Source organism: Peromyscus californicus, unplaced genomic scaffold, assembly GCF_007827085.1.
Source record: "Peromyscus californicus insignis strain IS unplaced genomic scaffold, ASM782708v3 Scaffold_7__1_contigs__length_154581171, whole genome shotgun sequence".
NCBI lineage: Eukaryota > Metazoa > Chordata > Mammalia > Rodentia > Cricetidae > Peromyscus > Peromyscus californicus.
In genome coordinates, this window is record NW_026294595.1 from 143,936,901 (window position 1) to 143,959,919 (window position 23,019).

The 23,019-nt window shown below is 46.4% G+C and overlaps 1 protein-coding gene across 3 annotated transcripts in view; it reads right to left on the bottom strand.

Moving 5' to 3' along the window:
- Positions 1–6,309, bottom strand: part of Zfp64 (ZFP64 zinc finger protein) — a 67,728-nt gene extending 61,419 nt beyond the window's left edge. Inside the window, exons 1-2 of one of the 3 annotated variants that reach the window (XM_052723960.1) lie at positions 6,076–6,309; positions 2,079–2,312 (exon numbers count right to left, since the gene is read on the bottom strand). In XM_052723960.1, the coding sequence (XP_052579920.1) occupies positions 2,079–2,312; positions 6,076–6,112 (271 nt within the window). In that variant the 5' untranslated portion in view covers positions 6,113–6,309. The remainder of the gene's footprint in view (positions 1–2,078; positions 2,313–6,075) is intronic. The other 2 variants (XM_052723959.1, XM_052723958.1) reach the window with 2 other exon arrangements.
- Positions 6,310–23,019: the final 16,710 nt, after the last annotated feature.

Consider the following 23,019-nt stretch of genomic DNA (forward strand, 5'->3'; position numbering starts at 1 on the left):
AGGTTAAGAGCACCGACTGCTCTTCCAGAGGTCCTGAGTTCAATTCCCAGCACCCACATGGTGGATCACAGCCATCTGTAATGAGATCTGGCGCCCTCTTCTGTATACATAATAAATAAATAAATCTTAAAAAAATACTTAGAAATACACCCATTAAACATATTTAGGTATATTTTATTAAGTAATCCTTTCACACTTATTTATTTGTGTGTGTATGTACGTGCGCGTACACACATCACAGTGCATGTGTGTGGAGGTCAGAAGACAACCCTCGGGAGTGGATTCTTCCCTTTTGCCAAGATCAAACTCAAGGCATCCGGCTTTGCTGGCAGCTACCTCAACCCGCTGCGCCTTCTCTTCTGCTCAGTATTCCAGTAAATTTTAAAACAGAGATCTAAAATTGAGGAATTAATTTGAAAGGTATCACAAAACTGTCCAGGGTATAGGAATTGGCATCCGCAGAGCACGCATGCCTGGTTTTCATCTGCTTTGCTCTCATCCCGCAGGGACCACTGTCCTGATGTGCTCGGCACACCCTTCCATGTCATCTGCCGTCCTTTCCTGACTCTTTGCTTGCTTCTTTTCCTTCGCTTTGTTGGTTTTTAAACATTCGTTATATAGGAAGGACATTTATATGCATAAGCTGCCAACTTCTTTTCAACATGCTCATCTTTAGACTCTATTTCTGGGGGAGAAAATAAGTAACCTCATTGCAGTCACATTTAGAATTCTCTTTCTCTTGGGAGGGTAGTCCAATCACGAAGGAATGTATTACCTAATTCCTGGAGTACCCAGCATCTCACAGACTGGCACTTTACTTTTTTCAAGACAAGGTTTCTCTGTGTACCAGTTGTCTTGGAACTCACTGTCTAGACCAGGCTGGTCTCGAACTCAGAGATCCACCTGCCTCTGCCTCCTGAGTGCTGGGATTAAAGGCATGCGCCACCACTGTTCAGCTGGTACTTTACATTTTTAAAGTTGCCGCCTATCCCTTTAAGGTGGGTTATATATGTGTTAAACGTAGGTAGGGGTGTGTATGTGTGTACTTATCGTTGTGTGGATAATATGTACTCCAGAACATAAAGTATAAATATTTTTTTTTTTTTTTTTTTTTTTTTTTTTTTTTTTGGTTTTTCGAGACAGGGTTTCTCTGTGTAGCTTTGCGCCTTTCCTGGAACTCACTTGGTAGCTCAGGCTGGCCTCGAACTCACAGAGATCCGCCGGCCTCTGCCTCCCGAGTGCTGGGATTAAAGGCGTGCGCCACCACCGCCCGGCTATTTTTATTTATATATACGTGTGTGTCAATGTGTGTGTGTATGTGTGTGTGTGTGTGTGTGTGTGTGTGTATACACGCGTGCAGGTGCCCTTTGAGGCCAGAAGAGGGCTTTGGATCCCCTGGAGCTGGAGTTAACCGGCATTTACAAGCTCTCCACAGTGGGTCCTCTGCAAGAGCAGCAAGCACTCTTAACCACCGAGCCATCTCTCCAGCCCCATACTCCAGATCTGTAAAATACATTTTTTTCCTCTTTTTGATTTTTTTCTGAGACAGGGTTTCTCTGTGTAGCCCTGGCTGTCCTTGGACTCATAGAGATCTACCTGCCTCTGCCTCCTAAGTGCTGGGATTAAAGGCACCACCACTGGGCTGTAGAATACATTTTTTAAATTGATTTTCCCCCAGACTGGCCTTGAACTCACTGCACAGCCAGAGATGACCTTGAACTCCGATGTGTCTACTGGGATTACCAGCCTAGGCCCTGTACATGGCTGTATTCAACCTTTTGATGCCTCTGTAACTTGACAAAACGAGCCCTGTGCATACCCACCCCAAATATCTGCGAGAACCTGCTTCTCAGCGTCCAGAGGTTTGGCTTAGAAACCTGGCCTTTGTCTGTTTTGCTTACACACATGACATTCTCACTATTCACACTCATGGTTTGAACTTAGAAGCCTCCAAACCCGGCCCAGCAGCTGCTTCCCAGCGGGCGAGGGACTAGGCCCTGGGCAGGCCTTCCTAACAGAGGTGGGGGATGCAGCCAGCCACCTCTGCCCATTCCTTCCCCGTCCCCGCCTAGCTGTACCTGTGATGGTCTGGGTCTCCGAGCTGATGGTTCTTGTGGTGGTCTGGGTGGCAGGCACCGTCTCCTCTGACACAAACTGGACCGTGCTGGGGGCTGTCACGGGTGTGCTGGTCAGCTGGCAGCCACTCTGCTTGTGGGCTACGAAGGCATCCAGGTTGCTGAACTGCTGCTTACAGATACCACAGATGTGGATGTCTGGTGTCAGCTCTACCAGGACCGTGGTGCCTCCTGGGACTCCATGGGACAAAGGAAAAGTCACATTTTAATTCCAGACCAGTGTCATGTCAAGAGGCAGACATGGCTAGTGGACGGCCTATGTCTCTTCTTTCTTGGAAACCTACTCCAAATACTGTGCAAGCAGCTGTGTCCCCATAGGCTGGGGTTTATGTTTACAAGAGAGTTCTTTCAGAGCTGGAGAGACAGTGTAAATGGAAGTTTCTTGTCCCAACTGCCTGTTCCCAAATAACCTCTCTGAGGCTTATATTAATTGTAAATGCTCGGCCAATAGCTCAGGCTTATAACTAACTAGCCCTTACATTTTAAGTTAACCCATATTCCTTATTTATGCTCTGCCATGCGGTGGTCCATTTATTAGCATCGCACTTTCATATCCTGCTCCCTCTGTGTCTGCTGGCAACTCATGACTCTGCCCTTCTCCTTCTCATCATCCTTAGTTTGGTTGCCCCACCCATACTTCCTGCCTGGCTACTGGCCAATCAGCATTTTATTAAACCAATTGGAGTGACAAATCTTTACAGTGTATAAGAAGATTATTCCACAGCAAGAGAGTCCACAAACAGCTTGCTTTGCATACATGAAGCCCTGAGTTCAATCCTTAGAACCCCCATGTAAAAAGCTGGGTGTGGGGTGTGAGTTTGTAATCTCAGCCTAGGGGAGGAGGCAGGAGGATTCCAGTGCTTGCTGGCCAGGTGGCCTAGCCTACTTGGCAAGTTTCGGGCTAGGGAGAAACGCTGTCTCAAAACACAAGGAATGGTGTCTGAGGACACCAGCAGGGTTGTCCTCTGGCCTCCATGCATATGTGTGCGCACACACAAGGATGTACACTTCAGTGCATCCACATCCACACAACCAATAAAAAAGGAAGTTCTTCTGATGTGCAGGACTGCCTAGCCCTTCCCAGGCCCTGAGGCCATCTCCTGCCCCAACAGAAAGGTCATTATGGAAACTACCCCCATCCCAATACACATTTCCAAATGCCTCATCACCTTGGAACCCATAGTTCACATCGGTGGTCCCTGATAACGGTGGTCCCTGACAACAGTGGTCCCTGACAACGGTAGCCCCTGACTGATGTGTGGACTCCTCCAGCACACACACTACAAAGGGAGCAGGCTTCCTCTTTATCTGTTGATACAGATGTGATGCTGGCACTTCTGCAGACACTTGATAACTACAAGGAAAATGCTAGAATCCCTGATTCTTGTTCTTAACTTCCCTGGTCCCTGAATGTAACCCCAGTATAAACGAATTAGAATGGTTCAGGTTTTTCTGACACTTGTAGACTAAATTCACTCTTAATTGACAGGAACATCATTTTTCTATAGCAATGAGAGAGAGTTAATACTATATTGAGAGTTTCGAGGTAACTAACATAGTACCTGGTTCTATATTAGAAAGTAATATAGCTTCAGATGCATCTCAGTGGGTAGAGGGCTCGCCTTACATATCTGAGGCCCCAAGTTCGATCCCCAGTACCTCCTAAAAATAGAGTGGTGTGCAGGCCAGTAATGCAATCCCAGCCACTCCAGAGGTAGAGGCTGGAGGACTAACTCCTGGGTCTTGTCCACTTTGAAACACCTAGACCTTGTTTCAGAACAGCAGCAGCAGAAAGCATTATATAAACGTCTGTTAAATAAGATAACAATTGGGCAGAAGAGATGGCTGCTCTTCCAGAGGTCCTGAGTTCAATTCCCAGTAACCACATGATGGCTCACAACCATCTATAATGAGATCCGATGCCTTCTTCTGGCATGCAGGCCATACATGCAGACAGAGCATGCATATACATAAATAAATAAATCTTAAAAAAATAACAATTAGTAAGTCTCAACATGAGAAATTTAATTTTTATTCTTAAATTTTTCTTTTGTGGAGTTGTAGGGATGGCTCAGTATTACTGCTCTCACAGAGGATATAAGTTCAGTTTCCAGAACTTATTCATGCTCGGCAGCTCATAACCAGCAACTCCAGCTCCAGGGGATCTGACGCCCTCTTCTGGCCTCCATGAGCACTTGCACTCAAAAGCACATATCTATCCCTATATACACATAATTAAAAATAGAAATAAAATCTTAATTTTTTTCTCTTGCATTATAATAAAACACAAAATAAAATCTGGAAGAAATAGTAAGAACTGGCAGAAATAAAAAACTCATAATGTTTTCATTTGTACCTTTCATGGACATTACAAACACATTTTCTACTATTTATGCTTAAATTTTCAATTTTTTCATTTTATTGTGAAGCTAATCTTTTCCCTACATAATACCACATAAGCATTAACATCCTTCATACATGTAATTGTTCAGTGGGAACATGTCCATGCATCATATAATAATGCCTGTAACCAGTGAAGTTAAACACTACCAGACACAGTGTCTGTACAATGCAATTTTCTGAAAATTATAAGCTGTTTCGATTCTGTCCAGTTTCTTTCAGGACTACGACAAGGCATTTGTGTGTTGTGGTGTCCTGTGGTAGACGTCCCAGGGAAAGTGATGCTGGGGGAGGGACACTTTGTAAGTCACCTTGCAGAAGCCTTTAGAAGTCAACAGATGGCAGAAACAAGGCCTTCCTCCTCTGGACTGCTGCGGCCCGGTGGCTACAGGGACAGTCCCAATACTACGAAAACAGTGAGAATGTAGCCATATTTCCTCAGCTAAGGGTGTCTTCGTGGTGGAATAATATTGGTGTCCAGGATGAAGCAGTTTTAGTACTAAGTTATGCTTCTGGTACTCACAAAAGGAACAAGTCACAACGGGGTCTTTTTTTATCATCAACACTGATTTTAGCCCTGGGTTTTCCAATGAGGGTAAGACGAGTCTCTCCTTAGGACCCCTGAAGATGGACTGAGCTAATGCCTGTAAGGGGGCAGATCCCGGGATGCAAAGCAGGTCACGTGGTGGGGTTCTCCCTCTTTAAACACAACCTTAAGTGCATGTCACTGGGGGACACTGAGACACGATGGGGTGGGGACTGGGGTTCAGGGAAACCTCTCCGTTTCATAAGTCATGCAGGGCACACCCAGGCAAGTTGGGACCCAGTGGCTCCAAGAACAGCAGTTAGCAAACTGAGTCAGGTGTAGGCAAACCCTGGCCAGGGCTTTTCAAACTTCCGGTGCTCCAGGCAGCAGGGGAAGACCTCAGATTCTGGCCCCACCCCCGGAGACCTGCGGGGGCGGACCCAGCAGCCTTGTTTTAAACATGCTGGCGCTCCAGGAGGTTACCTCCCGATCAGTTATTGGCCCAACTCTGGGAAACAAAGGCACAGGGGGATACTAAGAACTTGGAGGGGGTAAAATAAAAGCTGATGTGATGTCAGGAAAGTAACAGAGAATCCCAAACTCAGAGCAAGCCACCCCAGCGTGGTCTTCCTTACATCCCCCCCCACTGGGAGTGCAGGGAGAGCTTTGCAAACCCTCCCGCAAGCCTTTCAGCGGTGCTCCAACTTGAGCCACTAAGGCAGAAGTTTCCCTACCAGATCACCCCACTTTCTCCTTCCCTCCACTGTGCCCCAAACTCTGCCAGGCGGGTTGAGGAGGAGGTGACTGTCTCTGCTTCGCGCGGCCTCCCCAGGCCATGCCTCCTGGGGGTGGGGTGGGGTGGTGGTGCAGCAGGAGTTCCGCTCCCAGCCCAGCTGCTGTCTGGGATGGGGTTGGGGAGGGGCGTGCAAGGTGCGCGGTCGCCAGGATCCCGCAGCCCCGGGCCTGCCGGTTGCGCCCAGGGCCCGGCACCAGCTACATCCGCCCAGCACTTACTTTGCACTGATCCTGAGAAGCTGTCGCTCGCGTTCATGGCCGCAGACCTGGGGCGCCGCTCCCGGGGCCCCCTGGCTCGCTCTACATGGTGCAAAGACTTTGCTCTTGCATTTTTCCCGCACACCCCCCCAACCCTGCCTGTCTGCTCCCAACTCTGCGAGGCGGGGACGGATGTACAGCCCGCGCCACTTCCGCTGCCTAGAGGGCGCTGGCCCCGTGAGCCCAGCCGGGTTCCCATGCTGTGCTCTCCCGGGGACACGGGGAGGGACCTGGGCACCCAGGTCCAAGCGCCCCGATCCCATCACTCTACCCCAGGCACTCTGGGGGCTCTGTGGCCACCCTGCGCCTTTGCACCTTGCCCTCCTGGGGACCCTCATTTTGCCAGATACCAGAAGAATGAACCGCCGGCCTAGGAGAGGGGGAGCTCAGGACCAGGCGTCCCCCTTGGGCAGATCCAACAGTTTAGCACCGGGGCGGGGCCTCTGCTCTGCTTGGGGATGAACAGGGTGGGGATGGGGCCCGGTGAGATGGCTCTGTGGGAGTCGGAGGGCACAAGTCTCCAAGCCTGACTTCCCGCCATTTCTGGGACTCTCTTGATAGACTCATGCATCCACACACATATAATACACACATATTTTAAAAAAGAGATTAGTGATGGAGTGGATTGGAGAAGTCACCGGGGCCTCTGTTCCTGGGGGCTTCCAACTTCATCCTGTACAGAGAAAGCCTGGAGGGTGTGTTAGAATTGCTTGCGGGGGTACGGGGGCGGGGGGGAGAGGGGACCTGGAGAGAAAGGTCAGAGGTTAAGAGCATGTGTTACTTTTGCAAGAGGGCCCAAGTTCTGGTCCCAGGACCCAAGTTGGGTGGCTCTCAACTGTGACTCCAGCTCCAGGGAATCCAGCACCCTCTTCTGGCCTCAGTGGGTACCCACATCATGTACTGCAAGGAAGAACTGAAGAACTGACCGCTAAACCCACCCTAGAGGTTCCGGAGTGGCTGGTGTCAGTATCCCACGTTCCTTATTTCTTAATGCTCTCTCACCCTCCGCCTCTGCAGGTTTCCTCCCTGTGCGACCTTCTAACCCTGTCCCGGCTCACCTGGATTGGTACCTCATACTCTCCCAGGGAACTTGCTGAGGCCACACACACATGTTTGGGTGCCACCCAGATTGCTGGAAGGGAACATCAGGGCCTGTGGTCCAGGCATGTACAGAGCAGAGACATGCCCCAGGTGACTCTAGCTGGAATCTTGAATGAGGACCAAGGGAAATTCCCCTTCTAAAATGGATTTGCTAATGTTTACATTAACATAAATGTCAGCAAAGACACATTTGAAACTTAAAATCACGGCTAAGCCCCTGTAATGGGAATGATCAAGATTGAACCTGGGGGCCACTGGGCAGTGGGTACACAACCACTTATTTTCCTGAGAGCTGGCCTGGAGTCTCGCCTGGCATCAAACTCGGTCGGGGTAATACACCTGTGGTTTTCTGTGTGGTCGTCAGATGACTTCACACAAAGCAAACACGCACAAGCCTGCCTCTCTCTTGTAAAGCTAAATGAACATGGAAATATCCAAACCTTACCGTGGGACACACAGTGAAAAGCAAGTTCTTCTCCAGTGTTTCCCAGTACCTCCCTTCCCTCCCTCGCCCCAGTTTTCCTGTGCTATACTGCCTGGGACCCCAGATTTTCTCCCAGGAATCAAATCTTGATACCACTTCCTTTTTTACTTCCCCTCCCTTGTGCTGACCCGTGACCAGTTTCTTAGGGGTGTTTAAAACTCTCTTACAGATACACAGAGGCCATATGCAAATTCAGATTTTTTTTTTAAACCAAATGACTCCAAAGAGGAGAGATTCCCCTCTGTGCTTTTTTTTTTTTTTTTTTTTTTACATGACAATGAGACCAGGGAAACACTTCAAGGAGAGTTTAGATTTCTCTCTTACAGTCTCTAATCTGTGGTGGTCAGAGGACATCTTACAGGTTGCTTTGGGGATCCCATGATCCCACCTCTGAGGCTGGAACTCCAAATGAATCTCCATACCCCTCCTCAAGCTTTCACACTTAACCCCTGAGCAATCTCTCCAACTGATTTAAAGGTGTAGCCCAGGCTAGCCTCAAAGTCATGATCCTCCTGCCTCAGCTTCTTAACGTATTCTGCTGGCTTGATCCACCACAACTGCCATACTGTTGTATGTTGTACTCTTAAAATAGAAAAAAGTCAAAGAGAAAGTTTGAGAAATGAATAATAATGCCACATCACAAAACTTCTAGCTGCAAAATGCCAGGTTCACCATTTTTTTTTTCTTTTTGGTTTGGTTATTTTTGAGATATTGCCTCACTGTGTGGTCCAGGTTAGCCTCAAATTTGCAATGCTTCTGCCTCAGCATCCCCAGGGCTAGGTTTACAGGTGTGTGCCATCACACTTAGCTCAATATGCCAGAGGCTACCATGAGAACTTACTCTTGTTTCCATGGACACATCTTTCCCTGTCAGATTTGATGCTTGGCGTGACTGGGCATTTCTTGGTTGATGATCTTGTCACTTTTTCAGCGAGCACCATCAATGAAAGGCGGGCTAGCACAGAAAGGCTGTGTAAAAACAGCAAGCTGCTTTTGGAACACTCTTGCATAAACATCCAGCATGAACATTTTTTAAAAATTTATTTATTTTTATTTTATGTGCATTGGTGTTTTGCCTGCCTGCATGTATGTCTGTGTGACAGTGTTGGAGCCCCTGGAACTGGAGTTACAGACAGTTGTGAGCTGACACGTGGGTGCTGGGAATTGAACCTGGGTCCTCTGGAAGAGCAGTCAGTGCTCTTAACTGCTGAGCCATCTCTCCAGCCCCTGAACATTTCTTTAGAAAGATCTACAAGTGGACGTGTCCTGTGCTTTCACTGACAAATGTTGGAATTTCTTGTCATCATTCAAATAGTTGCAAATCCAGTGAGACCTCCAGATAGAATATCATGTATTTACCATAATGATGCTGCTGGTGCTGGAACACCGGCATGGATCACGTGGACAGCATGATGACACATGCTCTGTAGCTAGCTCCCATGTCCTAAAAGGGCACAGATGTGAGTGTACAGAAATAACTAGGTGACATTAAGCCAGACATTGGGGCATCTATCACCAGTTACAACCAGGTCCCCAAACAGGGCCTCCATGGTCTGGGAACCATTTTCCTTGACAGCTGGAACACAAACCCCTCCAGCAGCTCCACTGGCCTCCACCACTGTAGCCAATGAAGCCCCATATTCTCCCTCTGTGGGCCCCTCCTGCAGGTGGGCCACTTTTGACCACACTCAATGTAGGGGACACTCTCAGTGCTGCTCAGGGGAGGACCCACCTGAAGACTGATACTGATGTTTGGATGGAGTGGCTGTCGTTAGTCTGTGTGCCAGGATTCTTCTTAAAAATATTTTGTTGTTGTTGTTGGGCAGAGGTGACACAGGCATGCCTTTAATCCCAGGAGGCAGGGGCAGGCAGATCTCAGAGTTTGAGGCCAGCCTGGCCTACAGAGTGAGTTCCAGGACAGTCAGGGCTACACAGAGAAACCCTGTCTCGAAAAACCAAAACCAAAACCAAAAACCACCAAAACCAAAACAAAACACGAAACAAAACAAAAAACTGTTAGCTGGAAACAGTATCATTCACCTTTAATCCCATGCTTGGGAGCTAGAGGAAGGCAGATCTCTGGTCTGCCTTGTGAGTTCCAGGCTAGCCAGGGTTATACAGTAATACCCTATTGATAAGTAAACAGTGCTGGTTGGTGGTGCTGGTTACTGGTGCAAAAGTCACGAGGCACGGCCATGACTACTAGAGTTACAGAGACCTTTATTAGAAGGGGAAGGGAGGGAGAAAGAGGGGAGGCAGGCCTGGGGGGGGAGGGAGAGATGGTGGGAGCAGAGAGGGAACAGAGAGAGAGGTTGGGGTCCGCATTCAGCTTTTTTAAGGTGTAGATTGTGCGACCATGCCACATGCACGTAGTTGCCAACACCCCTTGATGACATAAGACTCAAGACCCTGAACTGCGCATGTGCCAGAGTGAGGGCAGGATCCTAACACCTATCTCAAAAAAAAAGTTAAAATGTTTTAATTAATGTATATTGAGTATACATTATAGTGGATTTCATTGTGACAGTTTCATACACATGCATATAACATAGTTTGACTTTATTTACCCTCCTCCCCCATCCTGCTGATCCCCTACCTCTTCTCAATTACCCCTCTTCAACTCTCCTTTTTTTTTTTTTTTTTTTGAAGGTGGCATCTGATGACCTTCATTGGTGTTGCTTACAGCAGGTGGGTGAGAAGTTATTTACAGGAGCATGTACACCTTACCAGTGTCTACAACACTGGATAAAGTATTTCTCCCCACCCCCAGCAACTTAACTGCCTGAACATCCTCAGGGAGGGGTGGGGCCTCATGAGCTCTCCCCATATCCACATTGAAATGTTGAGGGGGTCAGTCTTGTACAGGTCGCCGCAGCTGCTGTGTGTTCAAGAGTGTGAGGGAAGACCAGCTGGGCGGTGGTGGCCCACACCTTTAGTCCCAGCTCTTGAGAGGCAGAGCCAGGCAGATCTCTCTGAGTTTGAGGCCAGCCTGGTCTACAGAGAGAGATCCAGAACAGGCTCCAAAAGCTACCCAGAGAAACCCTGTCTCAGGGTTGGGGTAGGGTGTGAGGGGAGAGTGTAAGGACCACAGCACACCCAGAAGACCGTGTCCTCCACCCTGCCCATCCTCTTCCCTCTCTGTGATCTCTCTCCCCGCTCATCTGTTCACTTCCAGCCTTGGATGCAGTTGCTAGAGGGAGGCCCAGGGTGTAACTGGTTTTGTACAGCGGAGGGAGCTTGCAGTTCCACTGAAGTGTCAGAGATGGTTCCAGGAATGATATCATAGGAACGACCCTTTCTTAGTTCTGATTTAGGAAGACAGAGGCTCCATCACGGTCAACATTTGAATTTAGTTTCAACCTTCACCTGTGTTCAAAGGGCAGCCAGTTTAAAGATTTCCTCTAGATGTTATGAAAAAAGGGGTTTTTCCACTCTCAATTCTCAGACCTCAAAGGAATTACAGGGTATCTTTTAGACAAACATTCCGTGTTTGCATCATGCAAACAGTGGTGCTGGCTGAGCCAGACTGTGTACTCTGATCACTTGTCCTTTGTGTGATACTTTTCGTTTCCATTGGAGTTGACAACATCTTGTTTGTTTGCTTATTTTCTGTGCAGTCATTCATTTGAATTACTCACTGCTGGCTGTGCAAACGTCTCTCACCGTATCCAAACACAAGCCAGTATCTGTTGATTTTGTGTTTTTAATAAAGCCAGTTCTGTAGCTGGCAGTTTCTCTGGTCCTGCCTAGCTTTCCTTTTAAGAGGTCTCGTATAAGGGCAGGAAGCACCACCTCCTTTGGGCCCTATAGCCCAAGGTCATGGGCAGAGCAAATACCACTACACAGTTCCTTAGTCTAGAGAGGGCAGTTGAGTGGCATTTGTCTTGGGATACTGTTTTCAGCATCACTCTGAAGTTTCTATTTATTTAATGTGTGTGTGTGTGTGTGTGTGTGTGTGTGTGTGTGTATATGTGTTTACATGTGCATGTATATATGTGAGTGTGTATCTGTGTGTGTGCCCATGTGTGTGCCTGTCTATCTGTATGTATGTATGTATGTATGTATGTATGTGTACCATGTGGGTGCAGGTGCTCACATAGGCCCGAAGAGGGAGTTGAATCCCCTGGAGCAAAGTTACAGGTAGTTGTGAGGCACCCAACATGGGAACACACTGGGAAATGAACTCAGGTCCTCTGGGAGAGCAGCAAACCCACCCCCTGCCCCCACAGTCCATGGAGGCTTTTTATTTACGTGTTTTACGTCTATAGAAAAAGAGTCCCAGGATTTTCCCTCCTGTGTGTTTTCTCAGCTGAGGGGTTGTCAGTGCAGTGAAGCCGAACTGACCGGATGGGAGCAGGTTGTTCTGCCATTTTTCTAGGTCTTGGAGTTGCACATCAAATCAAGGGCTTATCACTCCACACTTGTTCAACCTGCCTGGGAGGTTCATGACAATTTTCCCAGCTCTGTGGTCACCAATGATTTGAAAATTCACTGATGTAACCATGCTTCATCATCACAGTTAGGAACCCAACGATGACTTTGGAGCCAGGCCTGATGAGGACCCGACCTTTGCCTCTCTTCTTAGCATTATGATGCTCTTGAGTGCATCAGGCAGGACATTCCTGTGCACTATGGCACAGAAAGATGGCGGAAAGGGGGTGGGAGTGCCAAATGCAAACACTCAACCACTGAGCCCTCTCTTCAGCCCCTGCTATTCACATTTTAAGAGTTAGCATCTTGCTCCTATTCTGTGGGTGTGGAGTTTAATCTCTCTGAGGTTGTTAAAGTGCCGGGGGTCCTCACCTATCCAGTGTGCTCTGGCTCCCTCCCTGTGATCTGACTTGCACCCGTGGGGTATTTGGCCTTTGCCTTTCAGGGGCCCTCAGGGGTCCTGTGCACCTGTCCAGCCTTATTATAGAAAACAGCTGCAAGGAGGGGACTGACAGTCCTGAGAACACGATGAGTGTGTGGTGGGGGTGTCAATCTCAAGCCTGGGCATCGGTGAAGGGGGACCAATTCCAGGTTGTCTCTTCCTTATATAGTTTTCCTTTTTTATATTTGTTTGTTTATTTGTTTATTTATTTATTTATTTACTTATTTATTTTTATGAGACAGCGTTTCTCTGTGTAAACAATCCTGGCTGTCCTGGAACTCACTTTGGAGACCAGGCTGGCCATGAACTCACAGAGATATTTTATTGATTTACTTAGTGTGTGTATGTGAATTCATCTGGGCCATGGTGCACATATGGAGGTCAGAGGCCAACTTTTAGGGGTTCTCTCCCTCCACAATGTGGGTCCCAGGGATTGAAATCAGATGTTTTGTAACATGAATTGCTAAACAGTCTTATTACTAAAAACCCAGAGCCAGATATTGGAGTGAAAGCTGAAAGATCAGAGAAACAAAACAAACAAGCCACAACTTCTTACCCCTACGAAATCCTCTGCCAAAAGAAAGTGAGTTCCTGTTTCCTCACGCCTTATATACCTTTCTCTGTCTGTCCTGCCATATTACTCCTGGGATTAAAGGTGTGTGTGCTTCCCAAGCAAAGGCATGAGATCTCAAGTGCTGGAATTAAAGGTGTGTGCCACCACTGCCTGACCTCTATGTCTAATCTAGTGGCTGGCTCTGTTCTCTGATCCTCAGGCAAGTTTATTAGAATACACAATATATCACCACACTGTTTAAATGAACAGATATGATGGGAAGAAAATTTAAAAGATACTTTGAAAAATTAGAAGCCCAAGAGCGAACCTATGCTCTGTGAGGTATGATGTTGAAAACCAGGAGATTCTGCAAAATAAAAATTTAATAATGACCGGGCCATATTTTCAGTCTCCCATAGTAGGAGAATGAAAAAAGCCCAGATAATGGGCTGGAGAGATGGAGAGATGGCTCAGTAGTTAAGAGCACAGGCTGCTTGTCCAAAGGTCCTGAGTTCAATTCCCAGCAACCGCATGGTGGCTCACAACAATCTGTAATGAGATCTGGTGCCCTCTTCTGGCATGCAGGCATACATGCAGGCAGAACACTATATGCATAATAAATAAATAAATCTAAAAAAAATCTTTAAGAAAAAGGCCCAGATTAAAGGCAGAGGAGTCTCTATATCAAGTGATTAAAAGTGGAATTTTGCAGTTATTTTTATGATCACAGGAAAGGTACACTTTATGGGTTTATGATCAGACAGTTAACATACCATGAAACATCTTATGGTCGGTTACTTCTCAGAACAATGGAAACAATTTGCAGTGCGTAATTCACAAGATTATTGAGAAAGAACCAGTGAAAAAAGTTGCCCTCTAGCCGAGGACATGACCGAAGTGTAACACTGTTTAACAAAAAAGAAAATGGAGTCAGCTGTCCCTTACTGTGTGGAGGCGAGATCAGGGCTAAAAGGAGGGGTATACCAGTGGGAATCCATGCTCAGGCTCCTTCTCTGACAGTACCAAAGGCTAGACCGTTTCCTGTTGCCTGTCCTCCCTCCAAGAAGCGAAGAAAGTTATCTGTCAAGGTCTGCGTGCTGCGAGCTGCTGATTATATCATCTCACTTTGCCGAACGGACTTGGCATGGCGGCACACGCGTGGGACCCCAGCACTCAGGGCTGAGAGGACTGTAAGGTCCAGGCCTGCCTAATATGTATGTATATGTGTTTAGTTGCCTTCAGTGTCGTTACAAGGCTCTTCAGAGGTGAGTGAGGGAAGCGGGGAAGATGACTCGAGACATGGGAGAGGAAAAGAGGACAGACGGAGACAGAAGGCAGGAGGTGGGAAGAGGAGAGAGAGGAGAGGAAAGACCAGATGCGCCTGTGGTTGGAAGCTCTGCCTCAGTCCCTTCCTCCTCCTCCAAACCCTGCCCCTCGGAAAGCCGGCCAAGCACGGTCCTCCCCGTGAGCTCAAGACCGTGCCTGCAGGGTAGACCTGCGTAGACTCGCCATGTAATTTCTCCTCCTCCTGTTTCCTGAGATACCTGGGAATGCTTTGCTCGGATTAAACCTGGTCCTTTACCCTTTAATTCGGCTCTATTTGGTTTATTGCATCTGCAGAGAAACCTAATACCGGGTATTCAAAATACTTACCATCTGGTACTGAGCCCGGGTAGGGTGGGTTCTCCCCCCGGGGGTTGCCAGTCACGTGGGTTCATTTCCCGCAGGGCTCCCAGCAATGTGGAAAACCACTCTACCTCCCGCCCCGCCTCTGCCACACTGGACCCACTTTTTCTCGGTAAGTCACCCATTTCCAAACCAAAAGCCTGTAAGGGATCCCGGATCTCTTTTGACCCCTTCTGAGTCAAAGGCTTCCGGGGTTATCCGTGGGTTGAGGAAGGGCAGGGTAACTCCGGCCTGCTTCGGGAGCAGGGACAGTCCCTGCTGTTAGTTATTTGGGCGTGTTATGAATCCATCACCTGCTCCGTGGGGTTCCCCTGTGTGGGAGGTGTTCTGCACGGAGGGCAATCCCATATACCGCTCCTGGACATAAGTTTATAGAACCGGACGCAGTCCTGTATCCTTCCGTGACCGGAAAAAGGCTTGTGAATGGGGACTTGCAGGTCCAAGTTTGATCCCTAGAGACCCTTGAGGCGTCTCCTACAAAATTTATCCAAAATTGGGGCTGTCTCACACCATACGTTGGTTTGAGCTTCCGCATCCAGGGAGCTTTGCATTCGGTCCCTTTTCCTGTTCTCTGTTTGTCTGCATCTCCGCCCCTCCCACCCTGTTGGCTTGCCTCCCTGCTTCCCGTGCCTTCACTCCACCTTTCTCCGTGATGACCTTTTGCAAGTCACTCTCCCAGTTTCCTGGTTGAACTGACTCTGCTGTTCCTCCTCTTTTCTCTTCTGGCCGAAGGGTGCCCACTTTGACTTTACTCCCCAGGGCTTCCCTGGCGTTTGGTCTGGCCACGCTGGGATTCTTCCCACAATAGATCATTTCTCTCTGTTCCTACCTGCTCTCCCACCCTAAACTGCATCAACATCGGCTTTACACATTGTAACAAACGGAAGAACAAGACATTCATGCTTCATGCGCAGCGCTTCTCCCAACAGCCTAGGAGACCCACAGTTTAAGCTCCGGGCGATTGTATTCTCCACATGGCTCTGGCTCTTTTGGCCTGCAGACCCACATTCCAGGGTCTCTACGGTTCTACTTCCTCACTCCTAAGGAGTCTTTTATTCCTATGGTTTCTTACATGCTACTTTATACTGTAAACTCTTACTTCAGGGCCCTGTCTGTGTCACTGTGCATGAGGAGGAGAAGCCTTCTGACCTGACCGGAGTGAGGCACATGGAGGGAGCAAATGAAATGAAAGCTCCTACTTTAGCTGGAAAATCTCTTCCCATTAGGTACCCCTGAAAGTACAACTAAGTGGTGAGGTCTGGTGAGATGGGAAAGGCTGTGCCCCTATCTTGACAATAGGGAAACGATAAGGAGAAGTGGGACCCCAAAACTCCCTCAGGACTGAGTAAGTGGCTCGGTGTCCAAAAGGAAGGAAATGGATCACCCCGATATTGCAATGGCTACCCTGGTTCCCTGTGAACCTGTGGCCAAGCCTAGGAGGTCTGCTGGAGGTCTTTCTTTGATGTCCCCATGCCACAAGGTGCACGAGGACAGTCAGCTGACCAGTGTCCCTCTCAGTGGCACTTTGAACAAGTCTCAGTTGATGGTCCACGTGGGGTAGGACACGAATAAGCCCGTGTGGCCTTTTCTAGAACACTTAAAACAGGGACCTGGAAGCCCTTACACAGCTGCTCAGATAGCGTGTGCCAGCATTTGGCAATTCTGTTCACGGGCTTTCTCATCTTCCCATGGTACCTTAAATGCCACAGCTGAGACTTCTGTCTGTGGGGCCAGGGGCCCTCTCTCCAGATGCTTAAGTTAGCTCTGATGTCAGGAAGCTCTGGGAGACATGAGACAGATTTTATTCCGTGTCTTGAATTACATTTTTTTTTAGCTTTTGGTAGTTTGCTGGTTTTAGGGCAGCCTTATGGAGGCCCGCCAGGAGGCAAGTTATAAAGTGGTCTTTAGCTAGAGAGCCATCCAGATTATTATAATCCCAATGTGTGTCCTGATTGTAAACTCATTTGCGTGCATCCTAGCCTGTTTCCAGACCTGTCCTTGCTTCTCTGGGCAGCTCAAGAATGGGTGATAGTAAGACTGGAGGTGGGAGCCAGAGTTGGGCAGGAGCAGCCCACATGATCCCGGAGAGCAGAGCAGAGGTCAGATAAGTGGAGGTTCTTTGGAGTCAGAGATTCTTCAGGTTCAGGTTGCACGTGGGCAGGAGAGAAAGACTCAGAAAGGGAGAGTTCAGAGCTTAGGTAAAAGTGTGGGGATAAGGTAACTCTTTTCATTTGCCCGTTCACTGGCAGAAGTTAGATATTTCCCTGAAATATTGGGCTCCAAGCAGCCAATACACAGCCATATTTAGTGGTATCTAGGGATATTTAAGGCATTTCTCAGAGGAGGAGTGTGACCAAGAGGAGGAAGCCTTTATGTCCCATGACTGCAGCTGAGAAAAAAAAAATAAAAAAATTAAAATAACAAATAGGATCCAAGACCCCAGTCTCAGGCGTCCCTGAGGCTAGGGAAGGATCTGTGAATCAGTACAAGTTACCCCATCCTTCATCAAGAGGTGGGTAAGGGCTGGAGGCGTACATACCCAGAGGACCCCCCAGGTGTGGTGATATTTTATTTGTGATGAGATGTGGTGATATTTTATTTGTGCATTAATAAATAAAGCTTACCTAGAGATCAAGGGGAAAAGGCCAGCCATTTTAAATAAACAAAGAAATCAGGCAGCACATGCCCTTAGCAGGCAGGATCTCTGTGTGTTCAAGACCACACTAGGGAACAGAGCCAAGCGTGGTGACACATGCCTTTAATCCCAGTACCAGCCATAGAGACTTGGAGGTCGTACAGGCAGACAGACAGTAACAGAGCTGTGTAGAAAGAGGAAGTGAGGTAGCTGGGCTAAGAGCCCATGAGAGGGCAGAAAAACAAGGCATATAAGCCTGGGTAGACAGGAAATTGTTATCTTCTTTGAAAGCTGCAGAGTTGGTGAGGTGAGGTTAGCTCGTGGCTTTCCATATTTCCCTGATCTCTCTAAGGCTTTAACCCAAATTTCTGGCTCAGGGTTTTTTATTTAATAAGACCATTTAGAAATTTGGTTACACCCGGGGGGGTCTGACAGCATTCAATGCTTTGTCAAGAAAGAGTAAATTGTGGTGTATGCAGGAACCCCTGGGGGCCTGACATCGAGAAATATATCTCAGGCGACAGTCGTGGAAAATGGTGAGGGATTGGAAAGGGAGAACTCACCAATCCGAGCAGCCAGTGTCGTGCAGAGCAGTCTGTCATTGGGCAAATGAAAAAGCGGGCAGTTGTAGACAGAGCAAAACATCAGTACAGGGTCCCGATACAGAGTGCTGGAAGAGCCTGCTTTACATGGAACCATTGTTGGTTTTAATGTGGCAGCGCTGTGTTATTCATTAAGCGGCACTGTTACCATGCGAGAAAGGCTACGAGCCACGACAAAACCCACTATCAGAGCTTTATTAGAAGAGAGGGACAGAAGAGAGTGTGACCAGGCCTGTGGAAGAGACGTGTGTGTGTGTGTGTGTGTGTGTGTGTGTCAGAAGCGGGGAGGAGTCTGTGATCCGATTCTTATGGATTCCCCTGCACATGTACATGCAAATGATGTGATCACACAGGGCACAGATTACGTAGGATGTAAAGCCCCTTACTTGGCTACTGAACTGCACATGTGCGGTCAGGTAGCTGGGGGAGTGGCCAGGAATTCCAATGGGTTTAATGAGGTCTTAAAGCTGAACTTCCATGCATTCAGGTACTGGGACGTATCTTGCTGGCAGCCAGATTTTGTATTGATTTTAGAAACACTAAACTGTTAATGCTGTGAAAACTGGGTTTTGCCTTCTCGAGATACCAAACTGCTTATGCTTAACATTTGATCCTCAAATGCTTCAGAGATCTGAGAACATAGCATTAAAAAAAAAAAAAAAAGGCTTCTCATGATAGAGACATGCCAGCTCCTGGCAGCATCCCCTGTCTCCTCCAAGGAAGATGGATGGCCGCAGAAGAACTTCCACCTGGAGCTTTCTTTAAATGTAGCAAAGCCAGCCACAGAGCGGAAAGCTGCCTTGCACCTTAACTGCTACCAAGACCCTGTCCAGACTGTGGATAAGCAGGACACTGGGGGATTGATTGTTCCACTTTGCCAAGACAAGGTAGGCCAGTCTCCCCCAAATTCCTACTCCACAGGAAAAGTCTGTCAGATCTTCTGGGCCTGGCGGTTGAAGGCTGATACTGCCTTGGGACCTCTGGCCCCAGTAACCGTGGAGAAACCTGGGTAGCTGCCTAGGTACCTGGAAAGCTGTCTTACTTCTGCTTACTAAGGTAAAATTTATCCTTCTCAGATCTGATGGTGTTTGATGATTAGGGTACTGATAGATTTACCAGTTTAACAGCTCTTTCCCCGACCCCACAAGGCTACAATCACCTTGGTAGCTCATTAGTTCATCATTTAAATTTTCCTCTTAAAAATACAGACAGGTTTGCCTTGTTCACAGGCTTCATAGCAAAGGATAAACAGGCTTCATAATTTTAGCATTGATAAATGGAGTTTTGATAAACTAATAGAGCCCTGACTATAAACAGTTTTCAGAAGTTCTTAAATTTCTGTGGACTTTACTGGTCCCAGCTTTTAGGACTGCATAGAGGCTTTTTCAACATTACTGTATTGTCTCCAGCCACAAATGGCAAAACTCTGCTGAAATACCAACTCCTCCCCCTCTGAAACAGGTTAGCGTTAAAGAGGGTATGGAAGCCTGCAGGCATGTTCAAGTCTGTTCCTCCTCCCCTGTTCCTTGGTCTCCTTCCCCTCTTTCAGTAAACTTCCTCTGGTTGTCTTCTAGGTATAGACTTAAAGGTATGTTTCATCAGCTAAAACCAGGCCTAGGAAAAATGTTCATGCCATTTAACCCAAAGACATAGCTGTGCTGATATATTGAGTCCCTCAATACATTGTGCACCCTAATAAAGCTTACTTGAGGATCACCGGAAAAGCCAGCCACTATATTAAACATAGAAGTCAGGCAGTAGTAGCATATGCCTTTAATCCTAGCATGGACGGAGAGAGGAAGTGAGATGGCAGAACAGAAAGGCACATAGGCATGGGTATACAGGAAGTAGGTCTCTTTGGAAGCTGAGGGGTTGATGAGGTGAGGTTGGCTGCGGCTTGTCCTATTCCTCTGATTTCTCAGTTTTCACCCCAATATCTGGCTCTGGGTTTTTCATTAATAAGACCATTTAGCAATTCATCTTACATCTGGTGCCCTAATGTTTGTGACATGAATTCACTAAAAAGACACTTGTGGCCTTACAGGCCCCCAGCTCAGGCCTGAACTGCAAATGGCCGGAGTCTCCACCCCACATGGACTGGAGTCTCTTTGGCTTCTTCTCTCCTGGTGGGTTGTGGGCTCTTTCTGGATTCCCATCTTGGATTGCTGCCACACTAGGTAGCTACTTTGAAACTCCCTCGGACTTCTGTTCTACACAGTTGGCAGATTGGTGAGTCAATTAAGATATCTTAAAGGGAAGAATTAGTTAAAAGAATTTTTTCCCACATTAAAAAATGGGAAACATTTTTACAATGGAGGGAATTTGGTCTCTGATAACACATTAGGTGGTCTGAAAATGGAACAATTAAATGAGAGGATTATTAATGTTTATGGGATTTATATAATGTCAGTTATGAATATTATTTGTTTGATCATTTTTATTTTAGCATTAAAAAGGTTGGTTAATTTGAGTGCCAAGATAAAGGTTTTAGAAAAACTAGTTAAAACAAATTATAGAGATATTCAGACCCAGATAGAAGAATTTAAAGGTGAACTTATCTCAACATTGAATTATATGGTTACAGAAACTCAAATGTTCAAGGCTGTGTACAAGCTAACTGATCTCCAGTGGAAATGTTAGATGTGAGGAGATTTAAAGAAGCTATAGTACCATAAAGTATGCATTCTCCGTTTGTAAAGCACATTTTAAACTCATGGTCAACTTGTAATAGAATTATCCTTCAGGACTGGAAAGAATTGGTTACAGCTGTCCTAGAGGCTGGTCCACAGTTACAGCGGAGAACCTGGTGGAAAGAGGAAGCTAAGACTATAGAACAATGATGTAGGGCTATAGGTATGGAAATTTCCCAAGATCAACTTCTTGGAGAAGGTGATTATGCTGATATACAAAGACAATCTTTATATGATGACCACACCCTAATTCTACGCTGCATGGCAGCCATGAATGCCTGGGACAGAATTGAAGTAGGAAAGAAAATTGAGTCATTTACAAAAGTTATACAGGGCTCAAAAGAAACCTTCATGGATTTCTTACAAAGGCTGTCTTCAGCAGTAAATAGAATGGTACCAAATTTAGAAGCTAGACAGATAATAATTGAATCTCTGGCTTTTGAGAATGCTAATGAAGCATGCAAAGGGGTAATTAGGTCATTAAAGGCAAGATCAGCACTCTTGGAGGAATGGATCAGAGATACCATTAATATTGAATCTCATGACCATGATGATACTTGGATAGGAAAGGTGATTTCCAGAGGGTTAAAGAAAAATAATAATGTCAGATGCTTTAATTGTGGTAAGCAAGGTCACCTAAAAAGGGACTGTAAACAGGGCATTCCTAGAAACAATGTTTCTTCAAGAAACAGTGGCAACAGAATGCCCCTCCCTTCTGGATTATGCAGAAGGTGTGGTAAAGGCAAACATTGGACTAACAAATGTATCAACAAGGGACAGACAAGGTAATCCTTTGCCTTTGCCATCAGGAAACTCCCTGAGGGGCATCTGACAATTCCCCATGGCAAATTCAGTTCAGTCCTTTCCTGCCATCGTAGAAGAACAATTAAAAGAACAATTAAATAACCAAATGCCTATTGTAAAAAACCATGCTGCTTGGGGTGATAGAACAGCTATAGCAGAGAGAACAGAAAATTCAAGAGAAACCATAAAGGAAATTTTTTGGCAAACTTCTATAAATGAACAAAGATCAAAATAAAAAATACAAATAAATGACATTGAGGGTCTTGTAGACACAGGTGTGGATGTAACAATAATTGCACCAGAATCTTGGCATCCAAATTGGCCTTTTCAAGAGATAAATGTTCAGCTGTTAGGGATTGAAAGATTATCTCAAGTGAAACAGAGTGCAAGATGGGTCAAATGTATAGGGCCAGAAGGACAGAGAGGAAAATTAAAACCATATGTGGCTAATATAGCTATGAATTTACAAGGTCGGACCTATTACAACAATAGAACACCCAGATTAACATTCCTCCAACTTCAGAAACACACCATAAACTAACACATGTTTCTCAGAGGAATATTAAGATGTATTATAAAGTATAGTCACTGGTCATCCACATTGTACAAGAACAGGGCACAACAGCTGCTGGTATTTCTAAGACACCAACAGCTCTACCTTTAAAATGGTCAACAGACAAGCCTGGATGGGTTCAGCAATGGCCTCTAACAACAGAGAAACTGCAGGCCTTAGAATAGCTGGTACATGAGCAGTTAATGCTCAGCATATTGAAGAATCAACTAACCCTTGGAATTCTCCTGTATTTGTTATTAAAAAGAAATCTGGTAACAGACCAGTGGAGAATGGTAACAGACCTAAGAGCAATTAACAAAGTAATTCAGCCAACTGGCTCTCTACAATCTGGAATTTCTTTACTTACTCTGTTACCTAAAGGATGGTCTTTTATAGTTATTGATTTAAAAGACTGTTTCTTTTCAATACCCTTACAAGAAAAAGACAGAAAAGATTTGCCCTCATGGTCTCCACTTATAATAATTCTCAGCCAGTTAAGAGATATCAATGAAGAGTTCTCCCATAGGGAATGTTAAATAGCTCAACAATATCAATGTACAACAGCCATTGGAAGTAATACATAAACAATTTCCTGAATCTATAATTTATCATTTCATGGATGATTTTTTTTTCTCCAAGTCAGGGTTTCTCTGTGTAGTTTTGGTGCCTGTCCTGGATCTCACTCTGTCAACCAGGCTGGCCTCAAACTCACAGATATCTACCTGGCTCTGCCTCCTGAGTGCTGGGATTAAAGACATGTGCCACCACCACCTGGCACATGGATGAAATTTTATTAGCTGATTCAAATGTAGATAACTTAGAAAGAATGTTTGAAGAAGCAAAGAAAAATTTCCCTTGATTGGGATTAAAAATTGCCCCTGAAAAGATACAAAGAGGAGATTCTATTAATTATTTAGGATATAA